This window comes from Mastomys coucha, chromosome X (assembly GCF_008632895.1).
Source record: "Mastomys coucha isolate ucsf_1 chromosome X, UCSF_Mcou_1, whole genome shotgun sequence".
NCBI lineage: Eukaryota > Metazoa > Chordata > Mammalia > Rodentia > Muridae > Mastomys > Mastomys coucha.
In genome coordinates this window covers 75,259,056-75,277,245 of record NC_045030.1, presented here as the reverse complement: position 1 = coordinate 75,277,245, position 18,190 = coordinate 75,259,056, and the positions used below count along the sequence as shown (strand labels likewise).

Genomic DNA, 18,190 nt, shown 5'->3' with positions numbered 1-18,190 from the left:
ATGGTGTGGGAAATGCTTCAGTTGTTTACTTATAAGGATAAAGGTAATGTGAGTAAATAACAGTAACAGTCCATTTGGTGACGTTGGTCATCTCTGGGCTGGGTGGTAGCAAACTGAAAGAGTAGGTATGTAAGATCCAACAACTTCCATCAGACAGGGACCAGTGAGCTTTCAGGAAGCTACTCTCTGCATGGCTGACTTGGAAATTATCTTTCAGAACTCCCTCTTCAATTTTTTGCTATCTCTGTTTCCCTCTACACTCCACTGGTACTCCTTTACTCTCCCACTATCTCTCAGTGTCCCAGAACCTTTTCTGAGGTCTCTCAGCTTTTCTGCTCCCTTCACTGTGTCTGAGGGTTAGGTGGGTACAGCGGGACCCTCTGCTAGGATGTGTTAGTGGAGTCTATCTTACCCAGTACCTTCCTTCCTTCCAAAGGTATCCCCAGCCTTTCCTAGTCTCCTTTACACCTAAGGTGCCCAATGACATCCCACTCCAGTTTTGGGGTCTGTGTGATAGAATTAATTGTAAGTTGTAGTATTATTACCTTGACAGAATACGCCAAGGAGATAGTAACAGCAAGAGGCAGTCCCTCAGGGACAGCCACAACCAACACAGTAACTCCAATAATGAAGAACTTCACGAAGTACTGCACATACACTGGTGTGCACTCTGCCAGCCATACCCGGCCATCCACGACAAAGGTCTCAATCACAAAGTAGAGGACCAGAATGATGACAGTGATAGCAGACATCACCAATCCTGTCCAGCCATGGTAGAGAGGAGAGAAAAGGAGGGAAGAAAAGTTGAGGGCAACATAGTCATGGCTGGCCTGAGTCTAGCCAGGACCTTTGCAAGGGGTTGATAGATTTGAGCCATCTTTGAGATAAACAATTTGAGGGATGACTCTATGGAATAAGAGGTCCCGAGGTAGCCTTTATTCCAGTTTCCCCAGGACAGTGTGACATAAAGAGCAGACAGCTGAGGGTATGAGATGCACAGCTGTGAGTCTGCTAGTTAATATGTAAGTGTGTGACTTAGGCCACATTGGGGTGGAGGGTGGTAAACCAGAACTTGACAGTCATACTTGACTCCAGCCTGCACCTCTGGCCCTACAGTATATGCCACACTCTTCTGGAATACTATCCACCTCTCTGCACGTGAACTTGCCTTAGGGCCAGGACAATATTCTGTTCCTAGTGCATTCATAGTATCTGGAACTGATACTACTTCCAGGAGCCCAGTGTCCTCCAGGCCTCTGCCCTGCTGCCTCTGACTGAACCTACCTGCTTTCCCAATCTGCACAGCCAGTTTTGTGAGTTTCCCTTGCAGAACTGACTTCTCCTTCTTGGGTACGTTGGCTTTCTTCTTTTCCCGCTCCTCCATTTCCCCACCCTCAGCGCTCTTCAGGGGCTGCATTTCCATGGCAACAGCCCCATCCTGCTTCTTAGCTGTACATAAAGGAAACCCTTGGATGATGTTAGAGCCTAGCAGGGGTAAAGAAGCTACAAACGGCTATCACAAGGAAATTCATGTCTCATCATGTGGGATTTAATGGAGCACTTTTAATGTAAAGTTTTGCAAAGGGAATCTGTAGGCCTTCCTCTGTTGCATCCTAAGCCCAGGCCCTCCTGAGGTAGGCAGGTAACTGTAGCATTGTCCTAGGTGGGACAGAGAAATGGTTCTTTTGTGGGAAGGGTGGACAGACATCAGCACAAGGAACTTGTGCACAGACAAGGTGGCCAGTCCTGGAATGCCCCAAATCTCAATACCTGAGAGAAGTCCTGTGGTTGGTCCAAGGAATGTTCTGGAACCAAAATCTCACTCATTTGACCATGAATGTCCAAGCCACCTGCACTTCCTCTCAGGGACACTAAGGAGCTCTATCTAGTATGCACTCCTCTTAGCCCAGGCACTCTTGATCAAACTACCTCCACCCAAGTGCTCTCAGGCAAGCTTGTTTTGTCCTGATCTTCCCATACCCACTCTTAGATCATTCCTTCTTGCTCCTTTTGTGGTGGTGACACGGATACCAAAAGTAATCATACCCCCGCACCTACTTCCTCCACTCTTCATAAAAAAACTGCTGTCTGACCTAGTACTTGTAGAGGTGTCCCCTGTTTTTTTTTTTCTCTCATTATGCATCCCTTTACCTCACCTGCTATCCCAAAGCCACTTACCAGAGCTCCTTCCTCCTAGCAGCCTTGAGGATATGCCTGGCCATGTCTAGCTGTGTCACTCTAGCTTTGAGTTTCTGCCTATTGTTATCCTACCAAGCAAGGGCCTCAGCCATCAGAATGCCTCCTCTTCCCAAAGGCCTACCAATCTCAGTTATCTTCCAGGCTCCAACTGACTCCTCTTACCTGGGATACTCACAGGACTAGCACCCAGGGATTTTGATAAGTTACCCTCTCTATGGCTCAGATTCATCATCTGGTTGAAGTGGTCCCAGGGTATCCATTCATGGGTAATTCTCATTTGTGGACAAGCTCAAGGCATGCCTGATGGCATTGGCACTGACCAGCTGTTTTCCAGGTAGCTTCAGGAAAGCAGTGTCTGGTAGAAGCAGCCTCCAAGGATGTCCCCTTCATTGGCAAGCCAGTATGGGACTTTGGGGCCCACTCACCTGCCTTTAGGTGCTGCTTCTGCCCTGGTAGCAGGTAGTCCCTCCCCATTCCCCTTTGTCCCCCTCCTCCCCCAGGCTCCTCAGCTGCCCTGAGCCACACACACACACACACACACACACACATGCACACACGCACACACGCACACACGCACACACACACACACTTTACCTCTGGTTTGGCTACTGTCCATCGCCCCATCCTGCTGCTTGCCTACAATGGAAGAGGAATGACAGACACGGAGAGACTTGAGAACACCTGTATGGCCATGACATACACAGAAGTGCAGGAGAGTAGGAAGAGCTTGGACACATATGGCAATTTGTGCCTATATGGGGTAGAGGAGGGAAGAAGACGCCCAATTGCTGGTGGCTCTGACCTTACCAAAGAAGGGGCTTTCTTGATATTCTATTCTTTCCAGGATCAAGCCCCAGTCCAGTGTTTTCTTTACCTCAACCCACAACTGAGTTTCTAAAGCCAGTTCTGGATGGGCCCCAAGTCAGATAGAGTATCTGTGGACAGTTTCTGGAAGGCCCACTACCCTAAGTGGGTCTTCTCCTTAAATGTTTGATCTTTTGTACCCAACAGGAGGTAGCTCCTAAGCCCTGGACCAGCCCAACCCTTCTACACTTCTCTGAGGCCACTGATAGCAAGTATGTGTGTTTTAATGGGATAAGGGCTCTGTCTGTTTCAGGGACCTGTTCGGTCTACTGTATAGAGGAAGCCTAAGCATTGGGTACCTAGCAGTACTAGGGAAAAGCTGCAAAGACCAATGTGGCTCTGTCTGAAGCTTCAGGTACGATACAGCCCATAGTGACAGCCATTCTTTCTGAGGACTGCACAGCTCCAGTGGCAGTTAGAGGAATTTATCTGGGAGACACATCTGCCCTAGCCTCCATTTAGGGAGGAATCTGCCAACATAGGGTCAATTCCAATCCAGTAGCTCAAGTCACTAGAGACTCAAAGGACAGACTGGGTGTCAGATAGCTTCTAGACAATGGGACACATTGGGTCTGGGGTCCCAAGAATGAAAGATACACTTGCAACCAGAAGCATGGCATATATTGGACCCTCTGTGCATGTATGGAGTAGTTTAGAGGTGAGGGAGAGTTATTATATTTATCTATGTGTATGTGTGTGTTCATGTTTTATTTATTTATGTGTATGTGTATGTGTCTGTCTATCTGTCCATGCCAGTGGAGGCCAGGAGAGGACAGCCTCTGGAGCTGGAATTGCAGATAGTTACAGCCCAATAAGGTACTTGGAAGTAAAGTGCTCTTAACCACAGAGGCATCTCTCCAGTCTCATGAAGGAGACAGACTTCTAGGATTCAAAGAGAGATACTCATGGGTACAGGAGGACAATGAAGCTATAGCAGGGCACAATGAGGAGGTTCTAAACCTGTAGACATCTAAGAGAAGGTTGACTACAACACCAACCTGCAGAGGGGGAAAGCATGAGCTCCGGAGGATAGAGGGAGGGAGGTTTGGGGTGAGCATCACTAACAGAGGTAGCTTGGAAGGTGAGGGAAGGACTCTGGAAGAAAATGGCACATAAGAATCATTTTAAGAGACAGAAATAGAGAATAAGGGTGGCAGACTGACAGAGACCAACTTCAGAGCATGACCAATGAGTTGACAGAACCACAGGAGTAAATGAGACGGTCTAAGAGGGAAACACAGGAAGAGATGGGGGCTGTTTCCACCAGCCCCTCAGGGTACTCTTCCAGGAAGCTGGTCCACTCTGACTCTCTAGGTCTTACAACCTAAGAGTGTTATAGAAGTGCAAATAGCCTGTGTGAGAGTATCTGGATGAGGAATAATCAAGCTCAAAGAGGAGGGAAGGGCCTAGGACCAAGCTGTGAAGAATATTTAAGGGACAGAGCAGGAGCTCAGGAGATTGGAAAGGAGATACAGGGAATGCCAGGAAAGTGCAGGCTATGGCAGTTCAAGGGGGAGACTCTTGGCTTCAAGGGGATGGGGTGGATTTCCTAGAGGGGCTCCCTGTCAACCAAGCAGAACCAAGAGGGCACCAAGCAAGATCATCTATCTTGGGGACTCAAACTAAGCTCAGCTGAGCTTGCCTGTGCATTCCTGGAGCAGACATTAAAGTTGCCCAGTGTAGGAGAATGCCAGGGCAGTGAGGCAGGAGTGGGTGGGTTGGGGAGCTCCCTCATAGAATCAGGGGGAATAAGGGATAGGATAGGAGGTTTGCAGAGGGGAAATTGGGAAGGGGGATAACATTTGAAATGTAAATAAATAAAATAACACATGTATGTATGTATGTATGTATGTATGTATGTATGTATGTTGCAGGATAACATTGGGAGGAGCTCAGTGTAAGTGGAAGAAAACCTGGCCTACCTATCAAAAGCAGGGAGGTGTCCATATAGGGAGGCACAGGACCAGACTGCCAGGAAACAAGGATAAGGATAATGGAAGCTTTTTGATGATAGCAGCCCTGCCAGCTCATGTTTCTCTGCCCCTAGGGAAAGGGGGATTTAAGAGGTGACCTAAGGCTAGGACTAATAACTTGTACTTCCTCATGCTGGTCTGTCCCTGTGTAGTCTAAGACTAATTGTTCTGGCTCTAGGTCTGCTAAGATGGGCATGCATGCATGCATCTGGAGATCTCTGCTCCCTAGTCACCTGGGTCTTTGGGAAGGAACTGAAGATAGATTGCTTACCAGAACTATGGTGTATACCTAAGTCACAGTATAGGGAAGCTCTGTAACTCCATGGTTTTAAGTACCATGGTTAGGAGAAGGCAGTATGCTAGGGAGCCTGGGATCATAAGGGTAGACTCTCTAAAATTCTGTTTCTATCTATTACTGTCTCCGGGGCCGGGGTACCACTTTCTGGAGAGCCTACTTTTCCAACCTCACCCACACCCTCTGGTCCTGGTTATCAATTTGAAACCTATTCCTATTTACTCAGGAGACTTCCACTTTGGATTTTGTGATACCCCCCTCCAAGATCTTCTGTGTGGGAGCTGAGCACCTTGAGAGTGGGCATGAAGACCCTAGCAGCATCTTTGTTTTTTTTCCTTTGTTTGTTGGTTTGTTTGTTTTTGAAACAGGATTTCTCAAATATGTCCTGGAACTCACTTTATAGACCAGGCTGGCCTCAGACTCACAGAGATCCACCTGCCTCTGCCTCCTAAATATTGGGATTAAAGGTGTGTGCCACCATGCCCAGCTTCCAAGAGCACCATTCAAAGTGAGGTAAGAGGTTACATTTCTGTGACCACACTCCACCCCAGGGACAGATGTACCAAAGCCATCAGGGAATAGACATCTAAGGAAAGCTGCTCCTACACAGGGGTCATTGGCCTACTGGCTCCTATGGAAAATACCAGAAGGATCCCTAAGAAGAACCAGAAGAACCAGCGTGCAGATGAAGAAGCAAGAACAGGGACATAGAAGAAACTACGTCATAATTGATGTATACTGGAAGTCATGGCTGCCTTACCTTTCTTGTCTTTCTTCTCCTCCTCCTCTCCACCTGCCCCAAGCAATGTAAAGATGATGCCTGTCTGGGAGTTCACACCAACAGCTGTTACCACCATTCTTCCAGAACCTTCCATGACATGAGTGCCTGGCACAGAAACACAGAGGGACTAAGATAGAGATTTGTACAGCCTGGTAGGGCATACTCAGCAGCCATAAGCTGGCTCTTGAGGGTTTCCCTGAGGCAGGTACAGATCTTGCAGAAGTCAGTGTGACTGTTGGCTCTTCTGTCCATTTCCCATTAAGGTTAAAGTGGGTTGAATGAGAACCTTCTAGAGAAGGAACAAAGCACTCCCTGAGTCATTTCTAGTCTGGATGTGGAAGAAGTACAATATTGACTCCAGAATGTTCTCCCTTTGGGATGTCCTATTTATGATGCCAAGGACCCTCTTGAGCAGGGAAGGCCCATTTCTTTGCCCTATGGCTGAAGCCACACCACCAGGCTTTTAGTAACCTGCTCTGGCATGGCAATGGGTAGCATTCTCAGATTTTCCAATCGAAAGGGCTACTCAGGGAGACTAAGGCAAGTCCAGCAGGATGACTTAGCTGGGGATGCTGGGCCAAATGGCTTTCAGAGTGACCTTACACTTGACTAGTTGGGCAGGTGTCTCTCACCTGAGAGCAGCATAGGATCTTTGTCTGCTGATTTTCGAACATGGTCCGACTCGCCAGTCAGGGAGCTCTCGTCGATCTTGAGGTCATTGCCTTGGATGAGCACACCATCGGCAGGCAGAAGATCTCCTATAGGCCATCCCAGGCCAGAATCAGAGGCTATGGGTTCATGGGACCTCCCCACCTTTGCTTTTTCCCACCTTTCCCAGGGGAGGTCCTGTCATCTGGGAAAGGTCTGGGGAGCTCTCTTCTTTCAGCCTCCTCCTTTGAGGGGGATCATCCACATGGAACCATGTTGTCCAGCTCTCATGAAACAGGGACAATGGTTGTATCCTGGGGTCATGGAAGAAAACCTCCTCAGATGCTATGAGGCCAGTGTGGGCACTGTCTCAAACTCCTTTTCTGCCCCTCTTCACAGTCCCTATGCGCCAATCTCAGGGTGAAAACACACAGACTACTGGGGAGACAGACTGAGCTTAGAAGGGGTTTCACTGGCTCAACCTTCCCAGAAGTGGTATTCAGGCTTTCTTGGCAGAGCAGATGAAGATGGACACACTTACCATATTTGACCTGGGCAATGTCCCCTACCACCAGGGCTGCCACAGGGACCTGGAGGAGCTGCCCATTTCGGATGACAGTAAACTTCTGCTCCTGCTCAATACGGCTCTGAAGACCTCGAAACTGCTTTTCCTTGCTCCAGTCATTGAAGGCTGTGACCAGTACCACACAGATGACAGAGAGTAGGATGGCAGCCCCCTCAATCCAGCCAGCCTCAGCCTCTCCTTCGTCCTCTGCTCCACCAGACACATTCCCACAGGCTGGGTCCAAAGATGAAGGAGGATAGAAAGGAAGAAGAGGTGAAGTCTTGGGAACCAAGAACCAGGACCTCTTCTTAGCCCAGAATCTTTACCCCTTACCTTCACTTTCCTCTCCAGGAGGTGCATAGAAGGAGAGGCCCAGGGAGACGATAGCAGCCACTTCGAGAATGATGAGAGTCACGTCTTGCAGGGCTTCCCATACCAGCTGCAGGAAGGTCTTGGGCTGCTTTGGGGGGATGAAGTTCTGCCCATAGATCTGTCTGCGTTTCTCCAAGTCATTGGTGTTGTCTGCCAGGCCTACACAGTGCCCCAGGAAAGTGGCAGAAGCACAGAAGAAGATGACACCAGCTAGTGCTTGCTGCCATTAAGCATCCCTGATTAAGCTGCTGCTGCTGCTGTGACAGTGGCCCTTGTGGCTTTCTGACCAAAGCCTGTGCCTCTAGAATTCTGGAGTGAATACTTAGAGTAGGCAGAATGGTACAGGCCTGGTACTATAAGCCCTAGGACCAAGCATGAGGACCAAGTACAGCCCTCACAGGGAGTACCTAGCCTGAGAAAGGGATGGTAGCCTAGGAAAGGGGGTTATCATTTTTCTGATGCACTTATGAAACAACAGGCCTAGGGAGGGAGGTTCTGGGACTGTGGATGTCTCAATTACTGAAACACTAGCCCACATTGTGGTGGAAATGTTCTTTAGCATAGGGGAAGATGTAGGGGTGGCCCCTCTGCTGAATGGTGGAAATGTTCTTTGACATAAGGGAAGATTTAGGGGTGGCCCCTCTGCTGAAAGGCAAGGAGGGGGCACCTTCACATAATCTCCCTGCAGCCAAGGGCATGACCGCTCCATGAAGGAGGGGGCACTTTCTGATAATCTCCCTGCAGCTGAGGACATAACTGCTCCATGAACCCAAGATGTTTTGGAAGTAATTCAAGGCTACTGAGAGCTGTGCGTGCAAGGATCAAAGAAACAGACCTCATGCACCTGGGCATGGGGGAAAATATTTACTGTAAGATAATGAAGAAGTGGATATGCTTTTGTCATGAGAAAGTGCTAAGAGATTGTGCTACATGATTGTTATTAAATTCTATTTTTAGTCTTTACTATAGAAGATTTCTCCCATTAAAGTTTATTGCCATTGCCAGCAGAGCAGTGGTCCTCTCGTTCTCATTCAGTCGCCCTCTCTACTTCAGCCTCACCCTTGTCGGCTGGCTCCAACACCAGGTCATGTATCTTCTATGTCTGTTGTCACCTCCATGTCTAAGCTATCTGGGAGAGATGCTTGCAGGGAAGTGATAACACCCAACAAGGAGGAGAACAGCAAGGACCCCCCACGAGAGTACTACATGGCCAAGGATAGCTAAGACAGCAGTGGCTTCCTGGGTTGGGGTGGAAGGTGGGTGAACCAATACGTAGGTGGCTTCAGTGGACTTGTGGAGAGATCACCAATCAAGGGGATCCAAGTAATATTAGCCAAGTTTTATGCCAAATGCCAAAGAAATGGTCAGGGCCCTCTTCAAAGAGATAAGACAAGCTATCTCTTTTCTAACATTTAGATTCTATGTCTCTTGCAGAGTGCTGGCCACTAGGCCCCACACAGGCCTGCACGATGGGACTGAGTGTTTGCCACACTGGCACCTCAAAAGTGAAGCAGCCCCTGGAACTTGGCCACCCCATTCTATGGCTTACTGTTTTCAAAGACAGTCAGGGCGACATAGCCTAACTTGCAAAAGGAGCAAAGCACAGGGGAACCAGGGGCCAGGGACATGGGAGTGTCCAGAAAGATAGTTTGTTGAAGAAGATAGAACAAAGTCTTCTGGAGGTGGATGGAGGTCTACTATCTGGAAGTTTCTCATGGAAAGAGCAGACAGAATGAGTGTAAGAGAAAGTTCTTAGGTCCAGAGACCTACACAGGAGATTATCTTGTGAGGAGATGAGAAAGACTCTGGAAGCTCTTTAAGGTGGAAGTATGGAGCCAGCCATGAGAAGCAAAGGTAGAGGTCTGTGGCATTGCATACCAAGCTGTAGCCTGGGATACCAATCCTCTAGGTTGTGCATGGAGGCTGCTCCACAGTGTGAAGGGGGAGGGGGACTCTCCTGGAGATGGAAAGGACCAGCATCAGGAAAGGACAATAGGGTTCCACAGAGACTGAGCTACTGTGATAGAGTTGAGGAGAGGATAAGCCAAGGTCTGGTGTCCACAGTGCCTAGGAAGTGTCCAGGCACATGGATTCCCTATAACTTACCCTTCTTAGAACTTGACCCTGGGCCAAAACATGAGCTCTGATCTGGAGACTACAGGAACTTCCACCTAGAAATGCTCTGCAAAATTCAGTGGCCAGCCTCCTCAGGAGCCTCATGGTTTCCTTTGGTCTCACAATGACTCCTTTCATCTAATTCTATCACTTGTCCTCAAGGATGAGAAATGGGGATGGCTGAGGCTAAGGAGACTGTCAATGCAGAGAACAAGGGGTGGGGGAGAGGAAAGGAAGGTTCCAGTGCAGGCCCTCTAAGTCTTAACACGAGACACTTCAGTCAATGCAGGGTCCAGGGGCAGAGAGGGCCTTAACTCTAGGCTTTAGGGCCCTGGAGGTAGCCTCTACATAGATCTTAGGCAAGTGAGATGATGCTACACTCCTATCCTTGTCTGGAAGGCTTCTCTACAGGCTGTTCCAGTCCCTTCTTAAGTTCACCCAGGACTCCAGTGCTATGCCCCTAAGGGACCAGCTCCATACTGACACCTAATGGATGGATGGCAGCTTGAAGTTCCTATCAGTAGTCACTGTCATGGCTTCTACCACATGCTGAAGGAGCTGAGTGGTGAGAAAAAGGATCACCCAATCCATGGGGCATGCAGACCAGGCTAAGTTCAGAAAGACTTATAAGATTCAGTCCCAGACCAATCACCAGTAATGAAGTGCTGGCAGTGGGCCTTCTGCAGAGGATCAGGGTAGAGCTTGAATGAAGTGGAAGAACTGAGAAGAGCAAGTCACAACCAGCACAGCCTTGGCACATCCACACCATCTGACTCCACAGTGTCCTTCCCACCCAGAAGGGCTGCAGCTGTTCCTGCCTTTCTCTCCCTGGCCTCATTGAGCCTGGCCTGGGCAGGCAGCTCGGATTTCTGCTGGGGCCAAAGGCCTCTTTCTAAAGTCCCACAGCTTCCCCAGTAGGGTGTCTTGGAGGCTTCAGTCTCTGTGGTAGCAGTGGTGGGGGCAAGGACCAAGCTGGGGGTGGGGCAGCCTTTCCTCCAGATTAAGCCTTTTCTCCTTCAACTAAAGGAGCTATGAGAGATGCAACATCAGAAGGCATGCACCAGAGCTCTGAGCTCTTAGACACTTGGGGTTTACACTGCCCTTGGCCTGGAGCCTCCAGAGAGGGGAAGTGACCTATTCTAACTTCTAGATAGCCTATGAGTCCTATGGCGCCATGTGACTCTGCTTCCTGAGTGTCCTAGTTCACATGCCCAGATTGTCCCCAAGGCCAGTAAGGCCCTTAGGCCCTTTCCCCCAGGAACTCACTCCCTTCCCCTCCTCTGCCTTGCCCTTGGCCTTGGATTGGCCTTCCTACTGCAGCAATGTTTCACTATCTCCTTTGCTTGACTCTGGCAGCTACCTTCAGATTGACCCTAAAGCACTGGCCTTTCTGTGGGATTGGGAGGGGAGTCCTAACAGGTGCCACAGTGCCATGTTTTGTGTGTAGTAGAGAAGGTAGCTAGCTGTGGCCCTTCTTGTTCCAAGCACTTGCCCACCTAGCAGGTCTAAGACATGGGGACAGAGGCAGGGTGGTTGGCACGGACACATATGGGCTGCTTGCCCAGAGCAGAGGCCAGATGCCATCAGAATTGGATTAGGACCACATTGTGTTGGCTCTCAGCTAATCTGCTCCCTCCTTCTTTGGACTGCCTGTGGAGAGCAGACAAGACAAGGGCATGGCACTGAGCCCCCTTACCAGCCTACCCCAAGGTTCTTGAGCAGCAGGTAGGCCCTTCTTCAGCATGGGTTCTGGAATCCTCTGAATCTCTACAGAGGCTAAGAGATTAGTGGATTAGTGCAATAACTGCCAAAGTCCCCTCCACCAACATGTTGCACATCTACCTGGCCCCCTTGTCCTCTGTCAAGCCCCTTCTGGGCTCCAGGGGATTGGCATGGGGCCTGGAGTACAGTTAAGCCTGCCCCTCCCTCTAAGAAGGCCTGCTGAGGAGCCTTCCTGATCAAGGTTTGCTGAGCCAAGGAAATGGAGGAGTGAGAGTCACCTGCTCCTTGCCTCAGAGAGCTGGGCCCAAGGAGCCTGGGGTGCGGGGAAGGGCTGGTCTTTAAGCTGCCATAGGGTCTTAGAGTCTCAGAGGCCTGTCTAGGGCTGAACCACCCACCTGGGCACCTGCTCTTCTCTACACTCACCCCATTTAGAAGCACCAGATGAGCACTAGAGCTCTGTGGCAGAATAGGGCAGGTTCCCAGGGGCCTTGACATTTTAAATATTTAACAAGGCCTGACAGGCAGAGGGAAGAGCTGCCAGCTGAAGCCCATCTGCTTCCTTTGATCTGGGAGAGGCCAGAGCCCTTGTGGCTAAATAGCCCTCTACTCCAGCCTTCTCAGAGGCCCTAAGTCCTCATGGGGTGGGGTGGGCAAGGAGAAGGAAGGAAAGAGATCCTCTGGCATGGAGCCCAGCCATCTGCCCTGACAGAACACTGCTTCAGGCTGGTATGTGCATGTGTGCACGCGCGCGCGTGCTCGTGTGTTCGAGGGCATGTGTGGTAGGCAGGCTGAATAGGTTGTCCGTGGGTGCAGCAGTTATACAGCTTAGTTCAGGAAGGCTCAGACGGCCCAGGGAGGCCATGATACCTTGAGTTCTTAACCTGGCCCATGGGGTTGCCTTCCCCTATCTCTAATGCTCCCTTGGGTCCATGCATTATTGCCTATGGGCAGATGATGCTTTCTTCAATTCACTTGGGGCAAGACTAGAGTAAGAGCATCTGGTGTGTGCCCTAGAGGCTCTGGGTAGGGTAGGACAGGGGATCCAGGGAGCAGGAGAAATACAGGTGGTGGTAGCCAGGACTTGCAGGACTGGGTGCACCAAAGTGCTACAACTAAATGGGCAGCTGATAAAATCAATCAGTATTGGCTGGGAAGCAGGCCTGACATCAGGATGGGTTAGGTCCAGTAACCCTGCCAAGCTAGTGTCAGATGGGCTTGAAAGGATTCCAGCTCCTGAAATCTGGGGCTAGAGTTAGCTCTTTGAGGACCCTTCTCACTACAGAAGACTCCAGCTCCAGGGAATTGAGGACCCAAGACCTCCACTCTGGATATTCTAGAGTACTCTCACCATGTTTCATCTAGAGGCTCACTGGTGTGAGACCTGCACTGCTTCAGGCTCAAACCTCTGTAGGACAGTCTGTTATTGCTGTCACTTATGTTCGCGTGTGTGTGTGTGTGTGTGTGTGTGTGTGTGTGTGCTCATATATGCTAATAACCAAAGGTAAATGTGTAGTGTCTTCCTCAGTTGCTCTCCACCAAACTGTGATGGAGTCTTTCACTGAAACTAGAGTTCACTGATTTGCTAAACTGGTTGATAGACAAGCACCACAGATTTTCTTATCTCTGCCTCCTTAGTACTGTGACTGCAGGAACACACTCCATGGTCAGCTTTTTACATGGGAGCTGAAAACTCAAACTCATGACCTCATGTTTGCACAGCAAGCACTTCACCTACTGGGCAATCACCCCAATCCCAATCACCACCACTGCTAATGGTACCATGTGACTACTGGGCCCTAGTTTTGGTGTACCTTTTCCACAAGACTCAAATGTCTCTGAGCAATCCTTGCATCAAGAGGACCCTTTCGACTTGAGCCCCAGAGGGCTTCCACACTGCATTCTTTTTTTCTGGTTCCTCTTAACTAAGCCCAAATTTAAGCACATGAAACTCAAATATATAGACAGAGGTGATGGTTTCTTCTTCCTTCAGTAGGAGACAGTTGGTACTTCTCTGTTTCTTGGAAAGAAGTTCAGGGTTTCCATTTGGATCCCCCACCTTTAGTGGCCCTAATCTGCACTTCCTTCTCTTTTCCTCTTGTAGGGTGGAAAATGACTGATCACAGAGGTGTGGATGAGGGCTCAACTCATGCCCTCAGAATTTAGTTGCCCAATGGGTGATAATCTCCCCCTGTACAAAGTACCTTCCAGTCAAGAGAAAGTGACCGAGCAGAGGGTAATAATCAGGGTCCCAGTTTCTGTGTACTCCAAGGGTCAACTGGGCCTTACTTCCACAAAGCCATTCAAGGCATTCATAGCAGCAGCAGTACCATAGACCCCTGAGTGTGCCCTAGGCTATCCCTTTCCCTGTCCAACCTGGTGGACTTACCCTCAGTAGGTGAGGTCTTCAATCTCCTGCATAGCCCGCTGACATCCCCATAAGCTTCTTGAATCTTCTGCAGTGCCTCAGCACCTCGGAGCTCCATGAGGCTTCGTAGTTCTGCCAGTGTGCATCCAAAGCCACCTACATGGGGCATTTCCCGCTGCTGCTGGGGCTTGGGGTGGAACTCAATGGAACTGTTTGCCATGTCGCCCATCCTGTCGGTCAGCCTTCTCACAGGTGCTGCCTCAACTCAGTTGCAGCTAGGGACAGCTGGCCACCTAAGATCCCAGTGTTGAGGTGAGGCAAGGTGGTGGTGGGAAAGAGGCTAAGTGTGAACACCTGGAGAGAAGGAAGAAAGAAGATGCCAAGAGACTGGTTCAAACAAAAATGAAGGACCAGGGTTCTAGGATTACTCTGCAGATCTTCATTCAGTGTGCTTTATCACTCATGAGTGCCAAATTGATCTCCCAGGTCTCACTAGATAGACCACTCCCCAAGTCCTGCCTATTATGACCATCCAGAGCTCTAGGGTTTGTTAGGTGGGGAAGCACCAGCTAGTTCTAATTGCCTCTTTAACCCACTTGAAAACCCATTTGGAAGGAAGGCAATACATTCAGGGTCAAGAGTAGCTGCTCTTGCTTCATATGCACAAGAGATCGGTGCCCATCACCAGCTTTTTGCTTGACCCTCTCACCTTGCTTCCTGTTCTTGCCTGAATAAGACTTGCCCAGTGCCCACTGCGCTGCTCTAAATAGCCAGCAGCCCTTAGTAGCTCAGGTCTGGGCTGTTCAGGGTTCTGGGAGAGGGCCAGCTGAGTTCCTTGTCAAGGCTGAGTGTAAAGGGTTTTTCTGGGCCCCTCAGAGTACCTAGGGGTGGGAGGAGGAGGGAGGAAGCCCAGTGGGAAGCAGATAGTAGAAAAAAGAGGTGGAGGTATGGAAGGAGGTAAAGAAGAATGGACAGGGTAAGGAGGGTAGGGACAAGGGAAATGAAAGCAGAAGGGGACCAGAATAGGGCACACAGGAGAAAGCTCAAAGCAACCACAGGTTACTAGTGACACTGCTGCCATACCCAGATGACAAAGGAGTTAAGGTCTTCCTTTCTGAAAACATCCAGAGCATTACCAGGTCATACAATCTTCTCCTTTTTTTAGGGTTTCCTGGGGCTATTATATTTATTATATTTATCTTCTGCAGTAGTGCACCTTACCTTACCTAGGAAACTGCTTTCCTCTGAAGCTGCATCTTTGGCCTTCATGGAGTCTGAATGGAGCCATTAGACCCCATTGGACCTATCCTCCTCCTCCCTCAAGGCCATGTCTCCCTAGAACTAGCCACAGAGTACAAAGCTTTGGCCTCTATCATCAAACAACATGCTTGGCTGGACTAGACTTCTCACCTTTGGGGGAAATTCCAGGTTCAGAACAATCCTCTCAAAATTAGAACTCAGAAATCCATCTAGGTTTCTGATATAGAATCACCAGTGGGGGAAAAATAACCTGAAGCCCAGAAGAAAGGCAAAAAGGCATGCAGCTAAAATAGAGATGGTTAACTCCATGGTCTTTGCTCTCCAGGTTAGTTCCTCTGAGCCCTATGGGGTGCCATGAACTGAGAGTATCACACCTAGAGGGAGAGCAGATGTTTTAGGGAGCAATGAAACATTCCTGCTCATGCTCCAAACACGGAGCTTCAACTCTCAAGAAAAATGTGTGCCGATTGACAAGGTGTAGTGGCTGTAGAAATAAGGTTCCCTTTAGAGGCCCAAAGCCCTGGAGTTTCAAGGAAGGCCTCTAGGAAGGACAAGGGGAAGAAAAGACTGAAAGCAGCTAAACAAAGCTGGGGGAGAGGCAGAGACTGCGGCCTTTTTGCTAGGCTGAGCAGCAGCAGCCAGAAGCATTGGCTCAGAGATGCCAGGGGCAAGCAGTGGACCCATGGGAAGCTGGGCAGCGTATGTTCCTTCCACTGGAGCTCTGTGAATGTACCATGCCAACCACCTACAAGAGGGTGATAAATATCATTCTCTTGTCAGCACAGGAAGTTGAGGCTTGGTTAAGGGAAATGACGGAGCCAGAAGAAATTGAGACTGCTGCTTCAAGGTAGTTATGTTAGCTTTCAACTGACACCCGCCCACCTCAACACCAGGTGACCTTGGCTTAGGATGGCATCCTGACATCTTTCATCTCTCTGACCTGAGCTTCAGTTGCTCCCTGATGTTCCAGTGCCTAAGCAGTTGAATGCGCCTGTCAGTTTTGAGTTCTGTCTTCTACTTCTGTCACTCCCAGCCTGCTGGCTGCTGGAGAAGATGAATAGGTCTGGTTTGTCTGTGTAGGCACTGGCTTCAGCCAGCCCATCCCCCGACTCCATGAGTCAGCTTCTTAGGCCCTAGTCAGACAAGGCTGCTAGGAAAGGCCAGATCAACAGGGCTATATGTACCCAGGTATCGTCAAGTGAAAATTTGAGAGGGGGGCACTTTCAGTCCTTGTGGAAGGGTAGCCAGTACTTGTTTCAGGTTCTGATGCCCATGGTTAAGGGCCTATACACCCTGAGCTTGAAGGCCTGGGGCTCCATCTGAGGACTTGTATGTTCCCAGCTGAGTTCCCTAAGGACTCCACAGAGACTCTTTGGGAAAAGGAAGCCAGGTGAAGGATTTTACTCCTTGGAAGCCCATTAATCTTTTCAGCTGTTCTGACCTGGAGATGGGGGCGCTCTTAGGTTTGGAATGTGAAGTGAACAGCCTATTCGGCTCTGAGATGGGTACATGTTCTTTAGAGCAGGTACCTGTAGGTCATTGCTACAGTCACCCAGGCCCAGGAGTCCTGGAGGAGGCCAGAACTTCCCTAATGTAACTGGCACATTTCTGTCATGTACCTCCTCTTCCCTGTTCCTGACCTGCAAAGTAGAGGTGCTCCTGACTTTGGAATGCTGTCATTGCTGAAGATGGCTGGACCTTCAATGAATCATTGTAAGGACCCTGGGTAGGGAGGTAAGGCATTGTTTCTGATGAGGTCAAGCCATGTTACCTCCTTGTATCCAGAGGGACTACTGGAGCTCATAGCACCCCTGCTCCTTGTGACTGTCCTGGGGTCAAGCTGTCCTCTGCATCTCAGTATCCCCCAACACCCTGAATGGCAGTCATGGCTAGCTCCCTTTTTCCCATCCCCCTCCCAAAGCAAACATAACACTCTGTTTACCAACAGAGATCTCCCTATAAGCTAGCAACTGGTTGCCACACTGCCCTGAAAGAAGGTTTTCCCTGGCTTAGGCACCACCACTCCAGAAAAATCTTCCTATAATTCATGATTGGTTCTGCCACATACCCATTCAATCTCCAGCCCCTCCTCTGACCTTGACCTCTTCCCCATGCCCCACACCGGCCATCACTCACTCTACTAGAGACCATGTCTGAGCTTCAACAACACATCCTTCTCTCTTGTCACCACCTGTTGACATCCAAAGGCTTCCATTAGTTACAGTTCCTGTGGAACATTCTCTAGAATGTATTTACCAGTTAGTTTTCTAGCTATAATTAATTGCTGCTGAGCCCAAGATCCCAAAGTCCATTCCTACATCCCAGGGCTGGCCATAGCCATGAACAGGAAATACCTTTACCTGCATCCTTAATTCTTTGAGATACATTGCTGACCACTGAGCTGCCAAAATGCACTGAGTGATCTATCCCAGATGGTGATGGGGCTGGAGAAATTAGTGAATGGGACCTGGTTCACAGAGGGAAAAACTTGGAGCTCTGGAAGGTGCCAGCACTATCCTGTACAGCATGAAGCCAGTATGGGTGGCTACTCAAACTTTCCTCATCTCCATTCACTCAACAGGCCACAGGGCATCAGTTGAGGGGAGGCCCATTTGAGTGACTCTTGGCTGCTGGAGAGAGCAGAAGGCATATGTTCTCTTCATCCCTGGGTTGTCTGTAAACCTGGATGATAGCTTCCCCCAGTTTTAATAAGAACAGCAGCCATCACTGAAATGGTCAAGAACATAAGTGACCAGGCCTATCAGTTCTGCAGGCCTGACAGACTTTCCGGCCTGGGCTGGCTGCCGAGAACGGCCTGTAGGCATCAAAAGGGTGGAGAACGTACCATTTCTGTGCTCTTTCATCTTTCAGAACTTAATTGGCTTAATTGAATTGAGAACCTCCACAAAGGGGCACTTGGACCTTCTGGCCTTTGCTCCAGCCTGGTACAAATTGGCCAACATCATACAGGAGAGATAGAGATAGAGATAGAGATAGAGATAGAGATAGAGATAGAGATAGATAGAGAGAG

The 18,190-nt window shown here is 49.4% G+C and overlaps 1 protein-coding gene across 7 annotated transcripts in view; it reads right to left on the bottom strand.

Annotated features, from left to right (window-relative positions):
* Atp2b3 (ATPase plasma membrane Ca2+ transporting 3) overlaps positions 1-18,190 on the bottom strand; it is a 67,637-nt gene that overhangs the window by 33,773 nt on the left and 15,674 nt on the right. For 4 of the 7 annotated variants that reach the window (XM_031364005.1, XM_031364042.1, XM_031363989.1 and 1 more), the window contains exons 2-9: positions 13,921-14,253; positions 7,659-7,856; positions 7,302-7,559; positions 6,745-6,870; positions 6,092-6,217; positions 2,794-2,835; positions 1,285-1,449; positions 546-760 (exon numbers count right to left, since the gene is read on the bottom strand). In XM_031364005.1, the coding sequence (XP_031219865.1) occupies positions 546-760; positions 1,285-1,449; positions 2,794-2,835; positions 6,092-6,217; positions 6,745-6,870; positions 7,302-7,559; positions 7,659-7,856; positions 13,921-14,128 (1,338 nt within the window). In that variant the 5' untranslated portion in view covers positions 14,129-14,253. The remainder of the gene's footprint in view (positions 1-545; positions 761-1,284; positions 1,450-2,793; positions 2,836-6,091; positions 6,218-6,744; positions 6,871-7,301; positions 7,560-7,658; positions 7,857-13,920; positions 14,254-18,190) is intronic. The other 3 variants (XM_031363997.1, XM_031364015.1, XM_031364033.1) reach the window with 1 other exon arrangement.